The 19,081-nt window shown below is 34.6% G+C and overlaps 1 protein-coding gene across 1 annotated transcript; it reads right to left on the minus strand.

Moving 5' to 3' along the window:
* Nucleotides 1–1,481: 1,481 nt before the first annotated feature.
* Adh4 (alcohol dehydrogenase 4 (class II), pi polypeptide) lies at nucleotides 1,482–16,966 on the minus strand. The gene is made up of 9 exons (XM_015484580.2): nucleotides 16,830–16,966; nucleotides 15,415–15,516; nucleotides 14,112–14,253; nucleotides 13,575–13,662; nucleotides 11,727–11,958; nucleotides 7,399–7,659; nucleotides 4,798–4,933; nucleotides 4,161–4,299; nucleotides 1,482–2,008 (listed from the first exon to the last, which is right to left on the minus strand). Exons 1-9 carry the CDS (start codon nucleotides 16,845–16,847, stop codon nucleotides 1,984–1,986), a joined length of 1,143 nt encoding a protein of 380 aa, XP_015340066.1. The 5' UTR covers nucleotides 16,848–16,966; the 3' UTR covers nucleotides 1,482–1,983.
* Nucleotides 16,967–19,081: the final 2,115 nt, after the last annotated feature.

Here is a 19,081-nt window from a genome sequence, read left to right on the forward strand (position 1 = left end):
ATGAACACTTACTACAGGAGTGATAGGGAGAGGTCACTGTATCACAATTCATAAAAATTAATGATCATAATAAATATGAGTTATTAGGAGTAGATTTGGGATTCTTTATTTGGAAAAAAAAGATGAATATAAAAAATGTTTTAGAAAAATTTCACTTAAAAGAGTGTATGTGGGCTGGGATTGTAGCTCAGTAGTAGAGAGATTACCCAGCATGTGCAAGGCCCTAGGTTCAATCTCCCACAATGCCCGCCTAAACAAAAAAGGAGTAAATATAAACTATTTGGACACTCTGAGGATAAGCTTTTGTTATCAAGCAACACAAATTTATTTAGCAAAGGACAGAGGATGGATTCAAGGATGTTTGAAGAAAAAAAAACAAAAACAAACCAGAAGCAGTTGAATGTTAAGATTTCAGTAAAGACACTAAATACCCAAGGAGATCAGGGAATGAAAACAGCTTTGAGGCTGCAAACATTTGAGTAGGAGGTGGGTCTCAAACTGAACCTATGAAGGATTCAAAGAAACAAAAAAGAGGAGGAGGAGAGATATGATAACTGATAAAGGGAATTGCACCAGAAAAGCAACCGCCTAAGCAGTGTGTCCTAGTCCCCACATTGCCAACCAAGGAATTGTTTACAGATAAATCAACCAGCATCTATTTCTAATTAGAAAAATAAGCAGGAATATATTTCTGCTTTGAGATCTTGCTACCCTCTTCAGCCAAAATTTCAGAGATGTTTTTCTCCCAGTTAGATAGATAATTTTTAAAGAAAATGAGATTTCAGAAATTATTCCAGATTAGGATCTTGTCTTTCTTATTTGATATTATGTATCTTATCCTTTGTAACTGTCCATTGTAGTATCTATAAGTATGATAGCTTGAAAACTCCCATTTTGCTACTTTTTATATAAATCTTACTGTTAAATTTATGAATATTTTTACTTCCTATATTATTTTATTAGTAAGCAATGTAAGTAGCTGCTCATATTACCTTTAGCTGACTATAGAAAATAACATTAGTTAGTGCCAATTACAGATCATTGAACTGTAAAGCATTAAACATTATATATCATGATAATTATTAAAGATTAAATGGCAGTTATTTCAGGTAGAACTTTGAGGTGGTAGATGTATTTTTTTTCTTTTTAAAAATCTTTATATGCAGGGTGTGGTGGCACATGCCTGTAATCCCCCCAGCTAGGGAGGCCAAGATGGGAAGATTGTGAGTTCAAAGCCAGCCTCAGCAAAAGTGAGGTGTTAAGCAACTCAGTGAGACCCGGTCTCTAAATAAAATACAAAATTGGGCTGGGGATGTGGATTAGTGATTGAGTACTCCTGAGTTCAGTCCCCAGCACCCTCCCCCAAAAATCTTTATTATGTAGATTCTTATATCCTATAGTATGATTATAGTACATAATGATAAAGTAAGGCTAAGAGAAAAGAAATTAACAGATATTGAAAAGAAAAACTATCTATCAGCTTATTTAAAAGAGTAGTTTATAGTTTATTCAAACAAAAACTATTTGATAGTATTTTTTTATATATGTATATAATATATAGTGATTTTTTCCAGTAAAAATTGGTGAATTGTAGAAAATTCTTAACATAGACAAAAGTAGAAAGAACAGTATAGTGGAATTCCTTGCAGTTTCCTCTACCAACTTCAAAAATTACAAATGTATGGTTTTTCTTTCATCACCCACTCTCACCTCCCCAGAACTAATTTTAAACAATTTCTAAACATCACATGGTTCTATTCATGAATACTTCAGTAATCATAATTATTTAATATAGGAAATTTGAATACATTTTAAATATATATAAATATAAATGTAATACATTTATAGATATTTTATGTTGAGAAATTAACAGAAATGTGCATTTACAGCTCATAGCTTTCTTTGGTTCATCCTCTCAGGTAATATATTAATCAGACAGGTTCAGATTCAATTGAATAGTATTCCAAATTGTTACTGGCATCTTCAAAAGGTCAGGACTGTTCGGATGCTGTTAATAACAATAAAACAATAATAAGTACAATTTACATGAAACATTTAGCCAAAGCCAACAAATAATTTTTGTCTTTTCATTTCAGGATTTGGTCTAATTTTTATAAACATTCACGTTGTAAAGTCTTATTTCTTTTATTTTTTCATCCTCTCCCATTCATAGCATTAATAATGTTATATAGATGGTACTAGAAAGCTAGGGGGCTTGGAATAGTCACTGCTCTTGGCTTTCCTATTGCCAAGGGCAAGTTGGACATCAAAGGAGGGGGAACTTGTTGTATTGAGATGTTACTTTCTGAGAATCTGAATGTTTTCAATTCTTGATAATTCTAACATTTGGAAACAAAGTAGGGAGATAAGCCTCAAAGACAGAAAATTCTTTCTCTCAGACATTACTCTGGAGCTGTGTAGCCCTGGCAATCATTAGGGTATCATGCCTAAATATTTTCTTCACCCAGGAACTGGAGGCTACATCTACCTGTGGAGGGAGAACCTCTGTGTCCTTTCCTCACTCTGAGGCAGCTTCACTGCATCTTAGCAGGCTAGTCAGTTATGGTGCCCCATCCCCTTCTATCCATACCCTTGTTTTTGTACAGTTGGTTTGTTGGGAAAATCTGTCCTCTTGGGTGCTTCCTGTTCCCATATGGTAAGTGTGTATGGAAAGGCCCATCTTCTGCTTTTCCTGTTGCCATCTTTTCATCTGTGTGGGTGGTCAGGTGGTTTCCTCAGGGAGCCAGTGAGGGAGTAGAAAGGCCCACTCACACATCTGTCCCTAGGCTTCTACTCTGCCACTAATTACTAGACTATGGGAGGCTTGCCCATCTAATAAAGCAATGCAGCATTTTCATTTAGTTTGTGGGTATATCGGTGACCAAGAACTCCAGGGTCAAGGGGTTGTGGCAGAGGAGCTGACCACCAGATTCTAAGGCTCTAAACTCCAACCCAACTCCTAACCTGAGGAATATTCCTATGGACATATTGAGATTTTGTAAGCTATTTAGGGCTTATATACTAAATTTATGTGGTTTTTTAAAAAATAATATTTATAGGGTAGTGCGTGCCTGTAATCTCAGTGTCTTGGGAGGCAGAGGCAGGAGGATCTAAAGTTCCAGGCCAATCTGATCAACTTAGTAAGACTCTGTCTCAAAATTAAAAAGACTAGGGATGGATCTCAGAGGTAGAATGTCCCTGGGTTCAATTCCCAAGACTGAAAAAACAACAAAACAAAACCAAACCAAACCCAAAAAAGCTCCCTAAAAACAAACCCCAACATTTTATATTTTCTTTTTTTTATTGAACTTCTTTTTGATATTTTGTGGATAACATGTTTGTAAATTGGGGATTTATGTCAGTGGGAATATTTTCTCAGGTTTCCTTCCCATGAAGTAGTCTGGGTACTGATACCAAAGACCTATGCCTCCCAGCCCTTTGCTGTTTTCTCTCTTCATTTCTTCTTTATCCTGCATCTCCTCTATATCATTGTTCTTGGTGTTTTTCTCTTTGAATCTGTAGATCAAGACTGCTTGGATATTTTAACGAAAATCATTGATACTAGTCTTACCCCAACCCCTAGGAACTCATCAATTGGGACATTGTTATAAATCAATCCTTAGGCTCCAAGAAAAGACAACACAATATAGCTAAAATTGTCAGTCGGGGTATCCTATAGGAGCCTCGTGACAAAGCAAGAGAATGAGAGAATTGAAGCATTTATTATGTATCTGTACCTGTCACTCTTCTCCCATTTCCATGGCTTCACAGATCATGAAGGGTGTAGAATAAGCACTTTGTATAAAATTGCCAAACATAATGTTTCCAGATTTAGGAATATATTGTATCATAGGGATCTAACATTAAACTATAGAAACCTCTCCTTCCAGGGATCAACCCAACTGAGTTAACATTTATTTGTGAAAGAGAAAAAAAATATGTCAATTTATAATAGTACTCTATGTGGTAGCAGTGTATATTATAGAAATAGAAGCCTTTATCTTTTTTTAAGTGACCATTATTTAATATATTTTCTAGAAGTACTAGCAAATCTAGTATTCATGACATAGAAAATCAGAAAAGACAAACCAATTATTTTTAAAAAAATAAAATCATCATAAATTTTTTCTAAACACTCAATCATTTATTTGGTAATTTACCTTTTTCCTTGGTGCATCAGGTCAAATGCCTCATTGATTTTGTCAAAAGGCAGGGTATGAGTCACCAATGCATCCAGATCAAATTTCTTATTCTTGTAGTCATTAACCAGCTTTGGGACAGAATCTACACTTTTCCAACCTATAATTTGGCCAAAATGCAAATAAATAAATACATGTACTTGACATGAAGAAAGTGTTTCATCAGTGTGTTTGCTGAATGAATGAAATTATTAGGTCAGATCCATGTTGCTTCAAATGATTAAACTCTTTCCCTCCATCTTTAACTTTCTGTTCTTTTACAAAAATTTTCTTCATAAGCAAAATTCAAGACTATTTTCTATTCTAGATAAGGAACTTCCTCAATTAAATCAAAGTTTACCTTTTATTCATCTGTGTTCATTTCAATGTAACGTGAATTAAATTTCAATTTGCCAATTGTAGTTTTCATATAAACTTCACTTACTTTCAGTTAATAAATAGAACAATTTTCTGTACTCTTTACATATATTCTATGTACTCATTATTTAAATAATTTATTTTTATTTTCTTTCCATAATCTTTATTCTAAGAATTTTTGTACTACTATGAAGAAAATTAAGAGCTATGAAGACAGAAAAGAAAAAAACCCAAAACTAACCACCAAAGAATGTTCCATTTATCTTGCGGCCCAATAGTAGCTCTATTGGAGAAACTTCCAATCCTTTGTCACCAAACTTTACTCCAACCACAGTACATGATCCCCAAGCTACTACTGTGCTGTCCAGGGCTGCTCTCTGAAAGTGAAACAAAGATTACCTGAGACAGTAGAAAAGTAGTACATAAACTCCAGTGTTGATATATACAATGTTTAGGAAAAATGTATCGAACTCTGCATACTAGATACTGGGATTCAAGTTAATGAGATTATACTGTCATTGTAGATTGATCCTTGAGGCTGTAGTGTTGTGTTATAGATAGAACGTTCAATATAATTCTTAGCTTATCCAAAAAGAAACAAATAAAACAATTATTTTACTCTGTACAATACAGTAGTTAGACTGACTCTGCAATACAAATCATTGGGTATCAAGGGAAGCATACATACACGGAGTTAGGAAAGATCTAAAAAAGATGTTATAAACTTTAATCAACAAGGTTTTGATAATCCACCATGGGCATTTACTAAAATATCTGCAATTCCAGGGACCTGGGATCAAAATCTTTAAAAGTCATGAAAAATCAGTTATTTCCTGGAGCCTAAGAAATGAGGAGTACACTATGTACTTAGAAGATGTAAAGATAGGATAAATAGGGGCTGGCAATTGTGGCTCAGTGGTAGATGGCTTGCCTAGCATGTGTGAGGCACTGGGGTTGATCCTCAGCACCACATAAAAATAAATAAATAAAATAAAGGTATTCTGTCCATCTGCAACTTAAAAAACAAACAAACAAAAAGATAGGATAAATAAAACAATGCTATTTAAAACGCAGGGCAAAAGTCTTAATAGAAAATAACACTGTTCTGTTCATTAAACATTTCATCTGCTTTCCTACATTTTTTAAGCCCTCTCACAGGTAGATTGCATCCTGCCAACCATCTTTTCTCTTGTTCTAACAACAAAGATGGCCTCAAGTTGAGACTGAAGCCAGGAGTTTACATTTCCTTGATTGCTGAGTTATCACATGGAAGACGGTGGCTCAGGAGAGTTGCTTGGACATACATTGATCTTTGCATGAGGGAAAGAGAGAACATTATTATGTTAACCTACTGCAAATTTGCAGTTAATTTTAAAATGCCAAGAACTGAACATGTAAATAAGCTTCAAGAAGATATATACTTATGAATGACCATTCCATATAGAAATCCTAAGGTAAATAGATACACAATTTTAATCTTTTGAGACTGATTCTATAGAAGAAAAGTGTAAACTTTGTACCACATGGCTTGTGGTCAACTTGATTCTGACCTTTTGGGTCAATTTTAACTTTTATAGATGTTGTAATAGCCTCCTTCACATCACTGATCACTGTATGAAAGAAGCAATCAATCTCTCTCTCTCCCTTCTTCCTCTCATACCAGTGATGGAAGATGCAATGATGTAGAACTTTTGGGAGGTGTTTTGAATTTTTTTATTTGAATATGTGTTTATTTATTGTTTTGAGAATTGTAAACACTTCTAAAGATTAATACTTCTACTCTCTGCACTTATTGTATTGCAGAAACATTTTTGTTTACATATACTGTATCAAAAGACACATGGAGAGAGGAAAAGACCACAGGCACTACTTGTCTCCTTAAAGTAATTGTTTACTCTTTACAAGTTGACTCTTGTTTTGTTTTTGTTTTTAATGCTTTTCCTATTTCCTTTCCTACATTTTGGAGCATTGCTCCAAACAAGGAATTATCCTCTATAATGATGACTTGGTTGAAATGGCACTATATGCAAATACAGGGTTTCATTTGGTAGACAGTGATAACTTTTGGTAAGAACTATTTTTAGTTGAATTGGCAAAACTTTCTTGAACTGTAAACTGTTTTAACTTTGTAATTGTTCTATTGGGTTCTGTAGGCTAAACTAGAGGATTAGAGATCATTAAGATCAAATTCATGATCACACAGAGGACCAAACTCTCAACACTTGAACCTTGAGCAGCACATTCAAACCACAGCACTTCCCAAATGCCAATACTGTCTATCTTTGTGAGTTCACTTTTCTCTTGTGATAAGCAGCCACGCTAGCATTATTTGTAGAAGTTGATTTTTCTTTTGAGTTTCCTTTTAAATGCTCAACATATTAGGCTAGAAATAATATTCCCAATTTCATTCTCATTCCAGTTTTTTATTCCTAAAAGATAATTTGGGGGGTTTCTTAATTTTTAATTAGCTAAAGAAATGCCCCTTACCCCAGCTAGCCAGCCACAGTGGTACATGCCTGTAATCCCAGTGACTTGGAAGGCTGAGGCAAGAGGATCTCTGGTTCAAGGCTGGCCTGGGAAATGAATGAGAACTTGTTCCAAAATAAAAAAAAAATTTTAAGAAGGGCTGGATATGTAGCCAAGTGGTAGAGACTCCTGGATTCAATCACCAGTACTTCCAAAAAAGAAAAAAAGAAAGGAAAAGAGAAATAAGAGAAATGCCCTCTTTGACTATTAAGTCAAATAAAATGAGGTAAACAGCCAACCAGAACATACAGGCAATATATGAAGAATTTCAGTGTCTATAAATTTGAATATATCTGAGGAAAAAAAATATACATACCATAGTTTGAGATCCTCCTGCACAATCAATGGCAAAATCCACACCTCCATTGGTCAATTCAATGATGACCTCCTGAACAGGTTTATCCAGGTCTCTAGGATTGAGGCAGTCAGTGGCTCCTAGGGCTTTGGCCTTTGCAAACTTTTCACTATTGATGTCAATAGCTATGATTCTGGAAGCTCCTGCTATTTTACAACCAATTACAGCAGAAAGACCTACACCTCCTAGGCCAAAAACAGCACAAGTAGAACCAGGTGTGACCTGTAGGTAGAGACACTGTTAAAGAAGCTAGTCCTGCAACGTGTGGTGCTTGTAATTCCAGTGACTTGGATAGCTAAGGCAGAAGGATCACAAGTATGAGGCAAGCCCCAGCAACTTAGCAAGACCGTTAGTAACTTAGTGAGACCCTGTCTCAAAAAATTAGAACAGCTGGGGATGTAGCTAAGTGGTAAAGCACCCCTGGTTTAATCCCCAGTAAATAATAATAATAATAATAATAATAATAATAATAATAATAATAAAAATAAAATAAATAAAGCAGCTGTCTTATATTTTTTTTTCTTTTGAAGGAGAGGGTGAGATGAATGTTCAAACATATAAATAAAAGACTGCCTGTTGTAAGGTATATATGTTGCCAACAGAAAAAAAAATTAGCAATGTGAAAATGATGCATTTCTACTTAAATTTGGAGAATTATTTAAAATCTATTAAGGTTATCAGTGCATAAGAGACTAACCCAAGTGGAAATAATTCCCTTGTTTTACTTTTCCTTTAATGTTGTCAGAACAAAATTCAAAACCCCAGACATTCTAAACTGTTTATTTTTTTCTTCTTAAATTGGATTATAGGTCATTTGACATCTGTATTTCTAATAAATCTAATTTAGCTTTATTAACACTATAGTTTTCAAGGATCACTAATACTTTTTAAAATGTGAATTGACTCACTTGATCATTCTAAATTGTTAATTCATTTAAATGGAATTGAAGTCCAAATATATTTGCATGGCATTGAAGGATCTTTGCTCTCTGACCTCTGTTTACATTCCAGCTCCATCTCCATGATATTCCCATTACAACACCCACAACAAATCATTGCACTTTCCTCTCCTCATGCCTTATTTCCTGCTGTTCTTTCAGCCTGATGTACTTTTGATCTTAATTTCCTCTAATTAAAACCTATTCCTAGGCTGGGGATATAGCTCAGTTAGTAGAGTGCTTTCCTCACATGCACAAGGCCCTGGGTTCAATCCCCAGCATCACACATACAGACCAAAACAAACAAACAAACAAAAAACACAAAAAAACTTAACCTGTACTTCTATTTCTGATATAAAGCATATTTCTTCATGAAAATTTTCTTAATTCTTCAGCTAGAAATAGTGCCTATCCTTTTGCTTTTCCTTTCACAAAAAACTTATATTGAAGATGCCATGAATAATTATGTGTATGTGTTTCTTTAAAGACTAAGTTTTTTTAAAGGCAGAGACATTTTAATCTTCTCCATTATTTTCGAAGAGTGTCTTCTCTGTGTTGAGTCTTGAATAAATGCTTGTTATATTGAATTAAATGAACACTATACAAAATGGTAAGAAAAGATGCTATAATTGGTATATTTATTCTACTTACTAGTATAGAATATAGAGAGATGCTTAATTAATATTTCCCAAAGAGGATGGCAAGCTGTTAGGATTAAATCATAGCCCCTCCTCCCCCCAAAAGAAAAGAAATAGAGAGAGAGAAAGAGAAAATATGTCCCAGAGAAATTTTTAACACCTTTTAAATTGGAAATAAAATAAGTAACAGAGAGGACAAACATCACTTGCTTTAATTTATGCAATGAGGAAATGACAGTCTATTTAATAAATGGTGCTGGGAAAACTTATATCCATATATAGAAAATGAGAGTAGATCCTTATTTTATACCATATACAAATATCAATTCAAAATGAATTAAAGATTAAAACGTTAAGACCTGAAAATGTAAAACTACGAGAAAAAAAAATATAGGGAAAAATCTTCATGTCAGTGGTCAAGGCAATGATTTCTTGCGTGTAACTCTAAAAAGCACAGGAAATAAGACAACTGAGATCTCATCAAACTTAAACACTTCTGTGCATCCACAGATACAACCAACAGAGTGAAGAGACAAGCTATGAAATGGGAGAGTATTTCTGCAAGTAGTACATCTGATTAGGTGTTAATCCCCCAAATTTATAAGGAACTCAAACAATTTACTAGTAAGAAAACAAGAAACCCAATTAAAAAAATAGGTAAAGGACAGAGATAATTCTCAAAAGAGAAACATATATGCCAAAAGAAGACATATAGGTATGTTAAAAAATTAGCTTGAAACCTCTATCAGAAAAATGCAAAAAACCACAATGTGCTATTTTCTTGCATCTGTTAATATTGTTATTATCAAAAAGACAAAAGAGGGCTGGGGTTGTGGCTCAGCAATAGAGTGCTTGCATTGCATGTGTGAGGCACTGGTTCTCAGCACCACATATAAATAAAAAATAAAGGTCCATCAACAACTAAAATAAATAAATTAAATAAATTAAAAAAAAGACAAAAGATAACAAATGTTGGCATAAATGTGGAGGAAAAAAAAAACCCTTGTACACTGTTGGTGGAAATGTAAGTTAGTATATCCATTATAGAAAACAGAATGGAGATTCCTCAAAAAATTAAAGAATAGAACTACCATACGATCTAGTAAAACTATCTCTGAATATATATATATATATATAAAGGAAATGAAATTAGTATATTGAAGAGGTAGCTGCACTCCTATATCCATTGCTGTGTTATTCACAATAGCCAGGTTATGGAATCCAGCTAAGTGCCCATGAACAAATGAATGAATAAAGAAAATGTGGTCTATATACACAATGGAATACTATTCAGTCTTAAGAAGGCAATCCTGTCCTTTGTGACAACATGGATGAACCTGGAGGACACTATGCTATGCAAAAGAATTCAGTACATAAAGACAATTCAGTACAGTAAGACACAGAATCTTACTAGAGATGGAATCTAAAACAATTGAACTCCTAAAAGTGGAGAGCAGAATGGTGGTTTACCAGAGCCGGGGAGGAGGAGGGATGAGGAACTGGGGAGATGTTGGTCAAAGAACACAATATTTGGTTAGGAGAAATAAATTGTAGGACATGGTATTGATAAATAATAATGTATGTTTGAAAATTGTTAAGAGAGCACATTTTAATTTTCACCACAAGAAAAAAGAAAGTCATGTGATGGATATGTTAATTAGCTTGATTTAATCATATCACTATGTATGAATATATTAGGACATTACATTTTGTCACATATGTGATTTTTATTAAATAAAATAATTTAATAAAGTAAATAAGAGAAAGCTGCAGAGTTAATAGCTCTTAAGAAGAACTGATATCTAAAGGGAGACAGCCTGAGGGAGATTGGGGAGTCTACTCTGCTATACTGGTACAACCCAGGTGGAAAGGCCCAGAGACCTCAGTGAGTGAAGCCTGAGGACTCAGCGTGGGGCCCTGGGAATTGTGAATAGTGCAAAGGGCGAAAAAGAGTCACTGTAGCCCACTGAGGGATTTATTTAGGGAGAAAAGAAACAATGCAAGAGGAGGGAAAACAGATTTGTTTATTGTTTAGAAAGACCACATTGGCTGCATTTTGCAGTTTTGAGTCAAGGGGTGAAGACTGACATGAGGGAGGTTAAAATAAGAAGGCCTTGCTTGATGTCTCTCTGGTCTGTAGCTTAAATAGCCTTGTAAAATTTTTAAATTCTAACATGTGATTCCAGGGACACATCTTGCCACCCTCAGGACTGCTACCAGAGACACTCTTTTGAAGCCTTGAAGGGATAGGATGAGAGGCAGAGATGAGTTATTCTTGATTGACAGAGAAAAATCTACAGCATCAGGGAGAAGGTAGAGGTGGCTGGAGGAAGGTGGTTGAGGGTTTCTATATTTTCTGTTGCCCTTTGGGTCAAGTGTCCCAGGATGAGCATTTATATTTATGGAACATATTTAAACAGGATGTATTTAAATCAGGGCTAGTCTTTAATCAAATATTCTGGTATTATATGTAACACTTATAGGTGCCAACTATATGCTGGCTATTAAACCAGATGTTTTATATATGTAATATAATTTAATTATCTATATAAGTATTTGTAGTAGATATTATCCTTGGGAATTAAATAACTTGCTTAAAGTCACAGGTAATAAATGACATAGCCAGCATTTGAAGATAATTAATTCTATGTCCTTCCTATCATATTGCCTCCCAGTAACCTCTGTTTTACACAATCTGTGTTTAACAATTTACCTTGGCAGTGTTGATTGCAGCCCCATAGCCAGATGAAAATCCACATCCAATCAGACAAACTCTCTCCAAGTTTGCATCGTCATCTATTTTGGCAAGATTGACTTCTGACACCACCGTGTACTGAGAGAATGAACTGACTCCCATGAAGTGGTAAATTGATTTTCCTTTGCAGGTAAACCTGCTGGTTTTGTCTTCCATTAGTTCTTGATCAATATTAGGAGTTTCAAAATTCCTGAGAGAGAGAGAGAGAAAGAGAGAGAGAGAGAGAGAGAGAGAGAGAGAAAGAGAGAGAGAGAAGGAGAAAGTAAATGGGACGGACCATTTCCCAACAAAAAATGTTGGGTGTTTTTATTTGTTAATGGCAATTTTATGGAGTTAAGATGGAAAAATTGAGAAAATAACTTGTCACTTTTCACATTAACATATAGTCTGTTAGAAGTATTTTAAAGGTAAGAACAAACTTTCATTAAATGCAAGGGCTGTATGTATACTAGCTCATACATTTTTTTATTACAGAAAATTCAAATAGATACGAAAGTAGAATAGCATACTGATCTCCCACGTACCCATTTCCCAACTTCAGGACTATCAACTCAAGGGCAATCTATTGTCATCTATTACCCCTCCACAAACTGTATCTCTCTCCCTGCCTTGGACTATTTTGAAGCAAATCTCAGACATTACCATTTTCATCTATATAGAAATATTTCGGTATGTATCTCTAAAAGATTCTTTTTTTTTCTTTCTTTGTGAGATTTTTTCTTTTTGTGTGTGTGGGTGGTACTGGGGATTGAATCCAGAGGTGTCTTACTGCTGAGCCACATACTCAACTCTTTTTATTTTTTAAAATTTTGAGTCAAGGTCTTGCTAAGTTGTTGAGGCTGCCCTTGAACTTGTGATCCTCCTGCCTCAGCTACTAGAATTACTGGCATGGGCCATGTCTCCTGGTTTTTCTCAGATTCTTTTAGGTCCACATATTGCATTTGGTTGACATGTATCTTGAATCTCTTTTAATTTGTAGATTCTTTCCTCTCCTCTTTTTTTCTTTTCTTTTTTTTGCAATTTGTTTGTTGTAACTGAATCATTTGTTCTATAGAAATTTCCTCTTAGTGGATTTTGCCAATCACATTCATGAAATCTGGTTTAACATCTTTCTCTGTTTTTGTTTTTCTTTCTAAATAAGCATTTAAAAATATAAATGCTTGATGTGATTCAGGTTTTATAGTTTTGTGGAAATACTTCAAAGGTGGTATAATGCATTTCATCTGGAGGGACATAATTTCTGATCATCTCTTTTTGTGATATTATAATTTATGATCATTGTCTAAATCCATTATTTCATCGAAACTTTGCAAAATAGTATAATTCTTTGAATATATTTAACAATTTTACAAAGCAGCTGATATTATCATCCCTATTTTATAGGTAAGATAATCAAGGCACAATAAAACATTTTTAGAGTGGTATCATTTTAACTTCTTAAATAACCAGTTTCAATCATCATTAAGGAAAAATGAATCCTATAGTCTCAGTAAAATACAAACAGAGTAATAAAGATTTAGACTCTCCAGCCATTGCCATTTTCATTTTTATATTATATTCCATTGTGTTACTACCTTATTGATGGACATTCATGCTGCTTTCAGATGATTGCTGTTATAAACAATGTTGCAAGGAACATTCTAGCATATGTCTCTTAGTATGCATTTGGAACAGTGTCTTGTATATACCTATAAGTGGAATTAGGGGGCAGGATTGCTTCTCTTCAGCTCCATTTGGGTGTTGTCAATGTGTTGCCCCAAATATTCATGCCAATGTATACTCTCATTACCAGTGTATAAAGCTTACCTGAGTTTTCCACAAAGATTTGTGAGAGGACTCAGACAGAACTTGCATTTTTTACATTGAGGTGCAAAGAATGGAATGACTTTGTCACCTAGAAAGAAAGGCCACATATTGGATAGTGCCTAAAGATGATACTTGTAAATAGTTTACTGCAGATGAATCAGTGGAAAACACCATTTTTATAGTATAAATTTTATCTTCAACTGAAAGTACAGGTAGCTAAAATATTTATTACCTTACATTACTGTGCATTCTCTTAAGTTTTGTATATACTGTCTTTTTTTAAAAAAAGTTCTTACGAATCAACTAACAAATCCAAATGGGTATTATCAGGTACAGAGTTCTGTCAGAGATGGTGCTATTAGTGCAACTCTCTATAGCATGACTATTGTTTATTACATTTCCAAATATTCTGCACGGAACAGAACATCCTTGTATATCAGAGAAGCTGAATCACACGGGCTACGTGAAATTATCAGACACACACACACACACAAAACACTGAGATTTTTATTTAATTGGAATCAGAAATTAAAATACCTGCTTTGAAGTTGGTCACTCCTGGCCCAACACTTTCCACTATTCCTGCACATTCATGGCCAAGGATCACTGGAAAAAGAGCCTCCTTAAATTTAGGGTCAATACTGTTGGCATCAGTATGGCATATGGAAGTGGCTATTACCTATAAAGCAATCACAGACTTGAGTGGTGTTTCTGCAGTTATATTATTGGATTAGATATTATATATTATTTTAAGCCCAATGTCATATTGAAGCATTACAACACTACTATAACTCAATAAAATTGTTACATTTTAAGAAAAAAGAATGAATAAAAACTATACGAGATTAGATTCTTTTCCTCCTGTAAAGCACTTGTGTTTTCTACCTTTCATTGTTGTCAGAAAGATCACAAAAAGAGATAGGATTGGGGGCTGGGGATGTGGCTCAAGTGGTAGCGCGCCCCATGTGTGAGGCACTGGGTTCGATTCTCAGCACAACATAAAAACAAAATAAAGATATTGTGTCTACCAAAAGAAAAAAAAAAAAAGAGAGAGAGAGAGAGAGAGAGATAGGATTGGTAATTACTATCTCCAGGAGAGGAAAAAGCAAATGTAATAGGTGTAAGTAATTATTAGGCAGAGGGAATGGAGGGAATGTGGGTTTCTATGGCTTTTTCAAGTTTTGTTGAGATTGTATGCAAGGTAATAAATCTTTTATAGTTAAAAGACAGATATTTTTTATAATTAATTATCAATGTATCTTGTATAATTCTTTAGGATCTGTCTATGAGGCTATCCCATTCATTTTCACATATGTAATGTGAAAAAAATGGAGACCATGTCCAACTATGCCCTGAGAAAAAAATGGAGACCATGTCCAACTATGCCAACTGTGACATTGTTCTTTGTTCTTCTCTCTGATGACCCATTTCTGCCATTCCTCTGGGCACCTAGGCCCTCATAATGTCCAGGACAGTTCTCAAGGGTTTCCTTCTTCCTTGTTTTGGGTCTCTCTTTTTTTAAAAAACACTTTCCAATAATTGGTAATTGAATAATAAAAAGTAAACTAATTCTAAGCCAAAGCAAATTCTTTTGTCTGATTAAGGGTTGACAATCAAGATTAAGATTGTTCAACTAAATTTTAAGTCATCATCAAAAATTACAAAAATGATCAATAATTTATCCTTCTTGGGCATAATGCCCATTTTTATGTGGACCTAAAAATACAGCTCCTCCACAGTGAAAACAAGACTCTCAGTCAGACCATTACAGGACATAACTGAAAGAAATGGAGTACTTTGTGCTGAGAGTCCCTTTCAGGCAGGGAAATGTTCCACTCACCTGAATTCGAACTTCATGAGCCTTCGGGGGAGCTACTTCAATCTCTTCAATGCAAAGGGGCTTGTCTGTTTCCCAGGCAATGGCTGCTTTGCATTTAATAACCTGAAAGAGAGAAAGGAGGTAGAGAAAGGGGGGGGGGAGAGGGAGGGAGGGAGACAGGACACAGGATGTTGTGGGGATAAAAACAGTGTGCTGATACCATATTTTTATGAAAAACAGTTGAGGTGTTTGTGGTTGGATATCATATTTAATTATTTTATTTTTATTTTTAAGACAAGGAAACTTAATTGAACATATTAAATTCTACATTATACTCATTACACTTCTTATTAAAAAAAACAGGTGTGTTAAGATTAACCCTAGTGCTTTTATTTTATTTTTTTCCTTAACAAAGAAGATACATTTATAGTCTTTAAAAGGTTTGGTAGATAGCCAATAAGTATTTGTTGAATGAACCATTTGTAAGCTGCTCTGAATTACCTGAGTCTTCATTGTTAGAACACAGATGTGTTTTGTATGTTTATTACTTAAGTGTGGTCACAAGACCAGCAGTTATTCACATTATCTGGGAAAACTCCTTAGAGAAGAAAGTCCTGCCCAAATCTACTAAACTGAAATCTGCATTTGAACAAAATCCCTAGGTGATTCATTAAAAATTGGAAAAGTGAGGCTCACAAAATTACTAAATTTATTAGTAGGCTATAGTTAAATAAAAATTTTGTCTCTTTGCAATAATTTGGGTAAACACATTTGAAAAGAAATTTAAACATTTAGGATTCTATAATCCCAGGATTAAAATTTTTTTCTAGCATCAAATTCTACTTTTATTTCAAATATAAGCAACATTTAAAGAAATGAACTTATCATTCTCCATTCTAACTACATTTTAAAATAGTTTTCTCAGTCTTTGAACATTTTAAGATCTATTTTCAATAGTTTCGTATGACTTAGAATTATGTTTATAATTATCATTAATTTTATTACAAATGAAATGTATATTAATTACAGGAAGTTTCAAAATGCAAAAAAGGAAAAAATTCATCTCTACTTTTATTACTCATTTTATGCTTTTGATGTAAATCCCTTTGAGTATCCCAAATGTGTTCATAGTATACGTAGTATTTTGTAATCTTTCTTCTACCAATTAATATTGTTTTATGGCTATAGTAAGTTACTTAAACTCCTATTTTTCTGGCATTTAAATAATATTTAATTGAGTACCCTTCTAGAAAACATTTTGGCAAATCATCAGTTATTTCCTTAGAATAAATTTCTAGCATAGGAATCACTCATATCCTTTTATTCAACTTTAAATGCTGTGCTCTGGGAGTAATACCTGAAGGAAGCCTCTTTTAGCAAATATACAAGGACACAAAAAAGCACACACTGAAATAAGATGTAGCTTATTTACTTACTTTCCCCTTGGTGCCCATTTTTCTTGCAAAGTTTTCCTTGGAAATTTCTTTCTGACTTAATAAGACTTTGACCTCTATCCAGAGCGCTCTGTGTCCATGTATTATGAAATCTTTGAATAAATATCTTTGCTGCTGTTCCAGTCTCCAATCATTTTCATTCTATTTTATTGCTTCATAGCTCTGCCTCTCACCAAGTCACTTTTGCTGTCACATTGTAGCTGTAAATTTGTTGTTCTTAGATAGTCCAAGACTTTGTTACTTTTTTCTTTTATGGCAAAATATAAAATAGAGAAACATGCATTAAACACATAAGGATGAGTTAAAAATAATTATTAAATAAAGGACTTTTCTACTGCTCTGAAACCTCCCTTTTACCCACTCTTCTTCACAACCTGAATAATCTTTTCCTTACCTATTTTATGGTTTTACTATCTATCTATGCTTCCCTATATAATAGTTTTATCTATTAAAATTATATGAACAGAATCATAATGTATGTATTCTTTCATGTATTTTTTTCCTCTGTGACATTCATTCACATTGCCTGTACTTGTAATTTATTCACATTACTGTAGAAACCCCCCTGCATGAATTGACCATAATTTATTCATCCACTTTCTTTTCCGTTTTTTCCCCCTTTCCCTTTTTGTGCTTATGATAACTTAGTGGTTGCATAAAAATTCTTTTCATGTATCCTGTTGCACATGTATTTGAGTTTTCTTAGGGAAAATTTAGGATGATATTCAGCCTACATATACTAGTAAGGATGCCATCTTAAAATATTAAAATACTTATGTTCAGGTTGCTAAAAAGGCATCACCTCAGACCAGCAAGATCCCCTACACCTCTGTTGTGATCTGGGGAACAATGTTTAATCACTGCTAGGGAGCTGCTCTCATTGTTCCTCCTGGCATGTGAGACTATCAAACCCCCCCCTCCCCAATAGTTCTGGGTCTCTGACTGACTCAGGAACACCATAATTCCTGCAACCACAGTGCCCTTCTGACCTCCTGGGTTTGTGACCACTCATGATGTGGGCCACAACTCCCCTGGAACTCCACTCATATGGCTATTATGAGAAATGGGGTGTCTTGTACTGGTTGATAAATCTTTGGACCGGGTGTGGAATTATTGGATCTTCAACTTTGACACTCAAGGCCAAAGAGATTTACAAAGTGACTTCACTAACCATCAACAGTATAGGAGAATTCTCATTATTCTGCATCTTCACCCATGCTTACAATTACCACACTTTAAAATTTTTGATATTCTGGTGGTGTGTAACAGTATTTATATGTCTTTTGTGTGTGTGTGTGTGTGTGTGTGTGTGTGTATGGTACTGGGGATTGAACACAGGACCTCAGACGTACAAGGCAAACACTCTACCACTGAAGTTACATCCCCAGCCCCTGTAATTGTGTTCTAAATTTGTATTTCCTTGATGAGGAGAGCACCAGTGGTGTGCTGGAAGAGGCCTCAGAATAGTAAATCCTTGACTTTTGAAAATGAAGATTTCTGTTTCCGTAAGCTTTTTCTTTGCTGTGACCAAAAGACTGAGCAAGAACAATTTTAGAGGAGGAAAATTTTATTTGGGAGTTCAAGTTTTCAGAGGTCTCAATCCATAGATGGCTGACTCCATTTCTTACGGCCTGGGATGAGGCAGACATCATGACCAAAGAGTGTGGTGGAGAAAAGTAGCTGTGAATATAGTGCTAGGAAGCAGAGATAGATTAAGTTTAGCTAACCAAATGGTACTGGGGATTGAACACAAGACCTGGGGACCCACTCCTTGAACCACACACTACCAGCCTATAGTTACCACTCAGTTAATCTCTATCAAGGGATTAATTCACTGACTGGGTTAAGGTTTTCATAATCCAGTCATTTCACCTCTAAACTTCTTCCCTGGTCTCACATAAGAGCTTTCGAGGAACACCTAATATCTAAACCCTAATACATTCTTCTTCTTCTTTTTTTTAACATTTTTATTATTGGTTGTTCAAAACATTACAAAGCTCTTGACATATCATATTTCATACATTTGATTCAAGTGGGTTATGAACTCCCATTTTTACCCCGTATACAGATTGCAGAATCACATCGGTTACACATCCACTGTTTTACATATTGCCATACTAGTGTCTGATGTATTCTGTTGCCTTTCCTATCCTCTACTATCCCCCCTCCTCTCCCCTCCCCTCCCATCTTCTCTCTCTACTCCATCTACTGTAATTCATTTCTCTCCTTGTTTA

The sequence above is a fragment of the Marmota marmota genome, unplaced genomic scaffold (genome assembly GCF_001458135.2).
Source record: "Marmota marmota marmota unplaced genomic scaffold, marMar, whole genome shotgun sequence".
NCBI classification, from domain to species: Eukaryota; Metazoa; Chordata; class Mammalia; order Rodentia; family Sciuridae; genus Marmota; species Marmota marmota.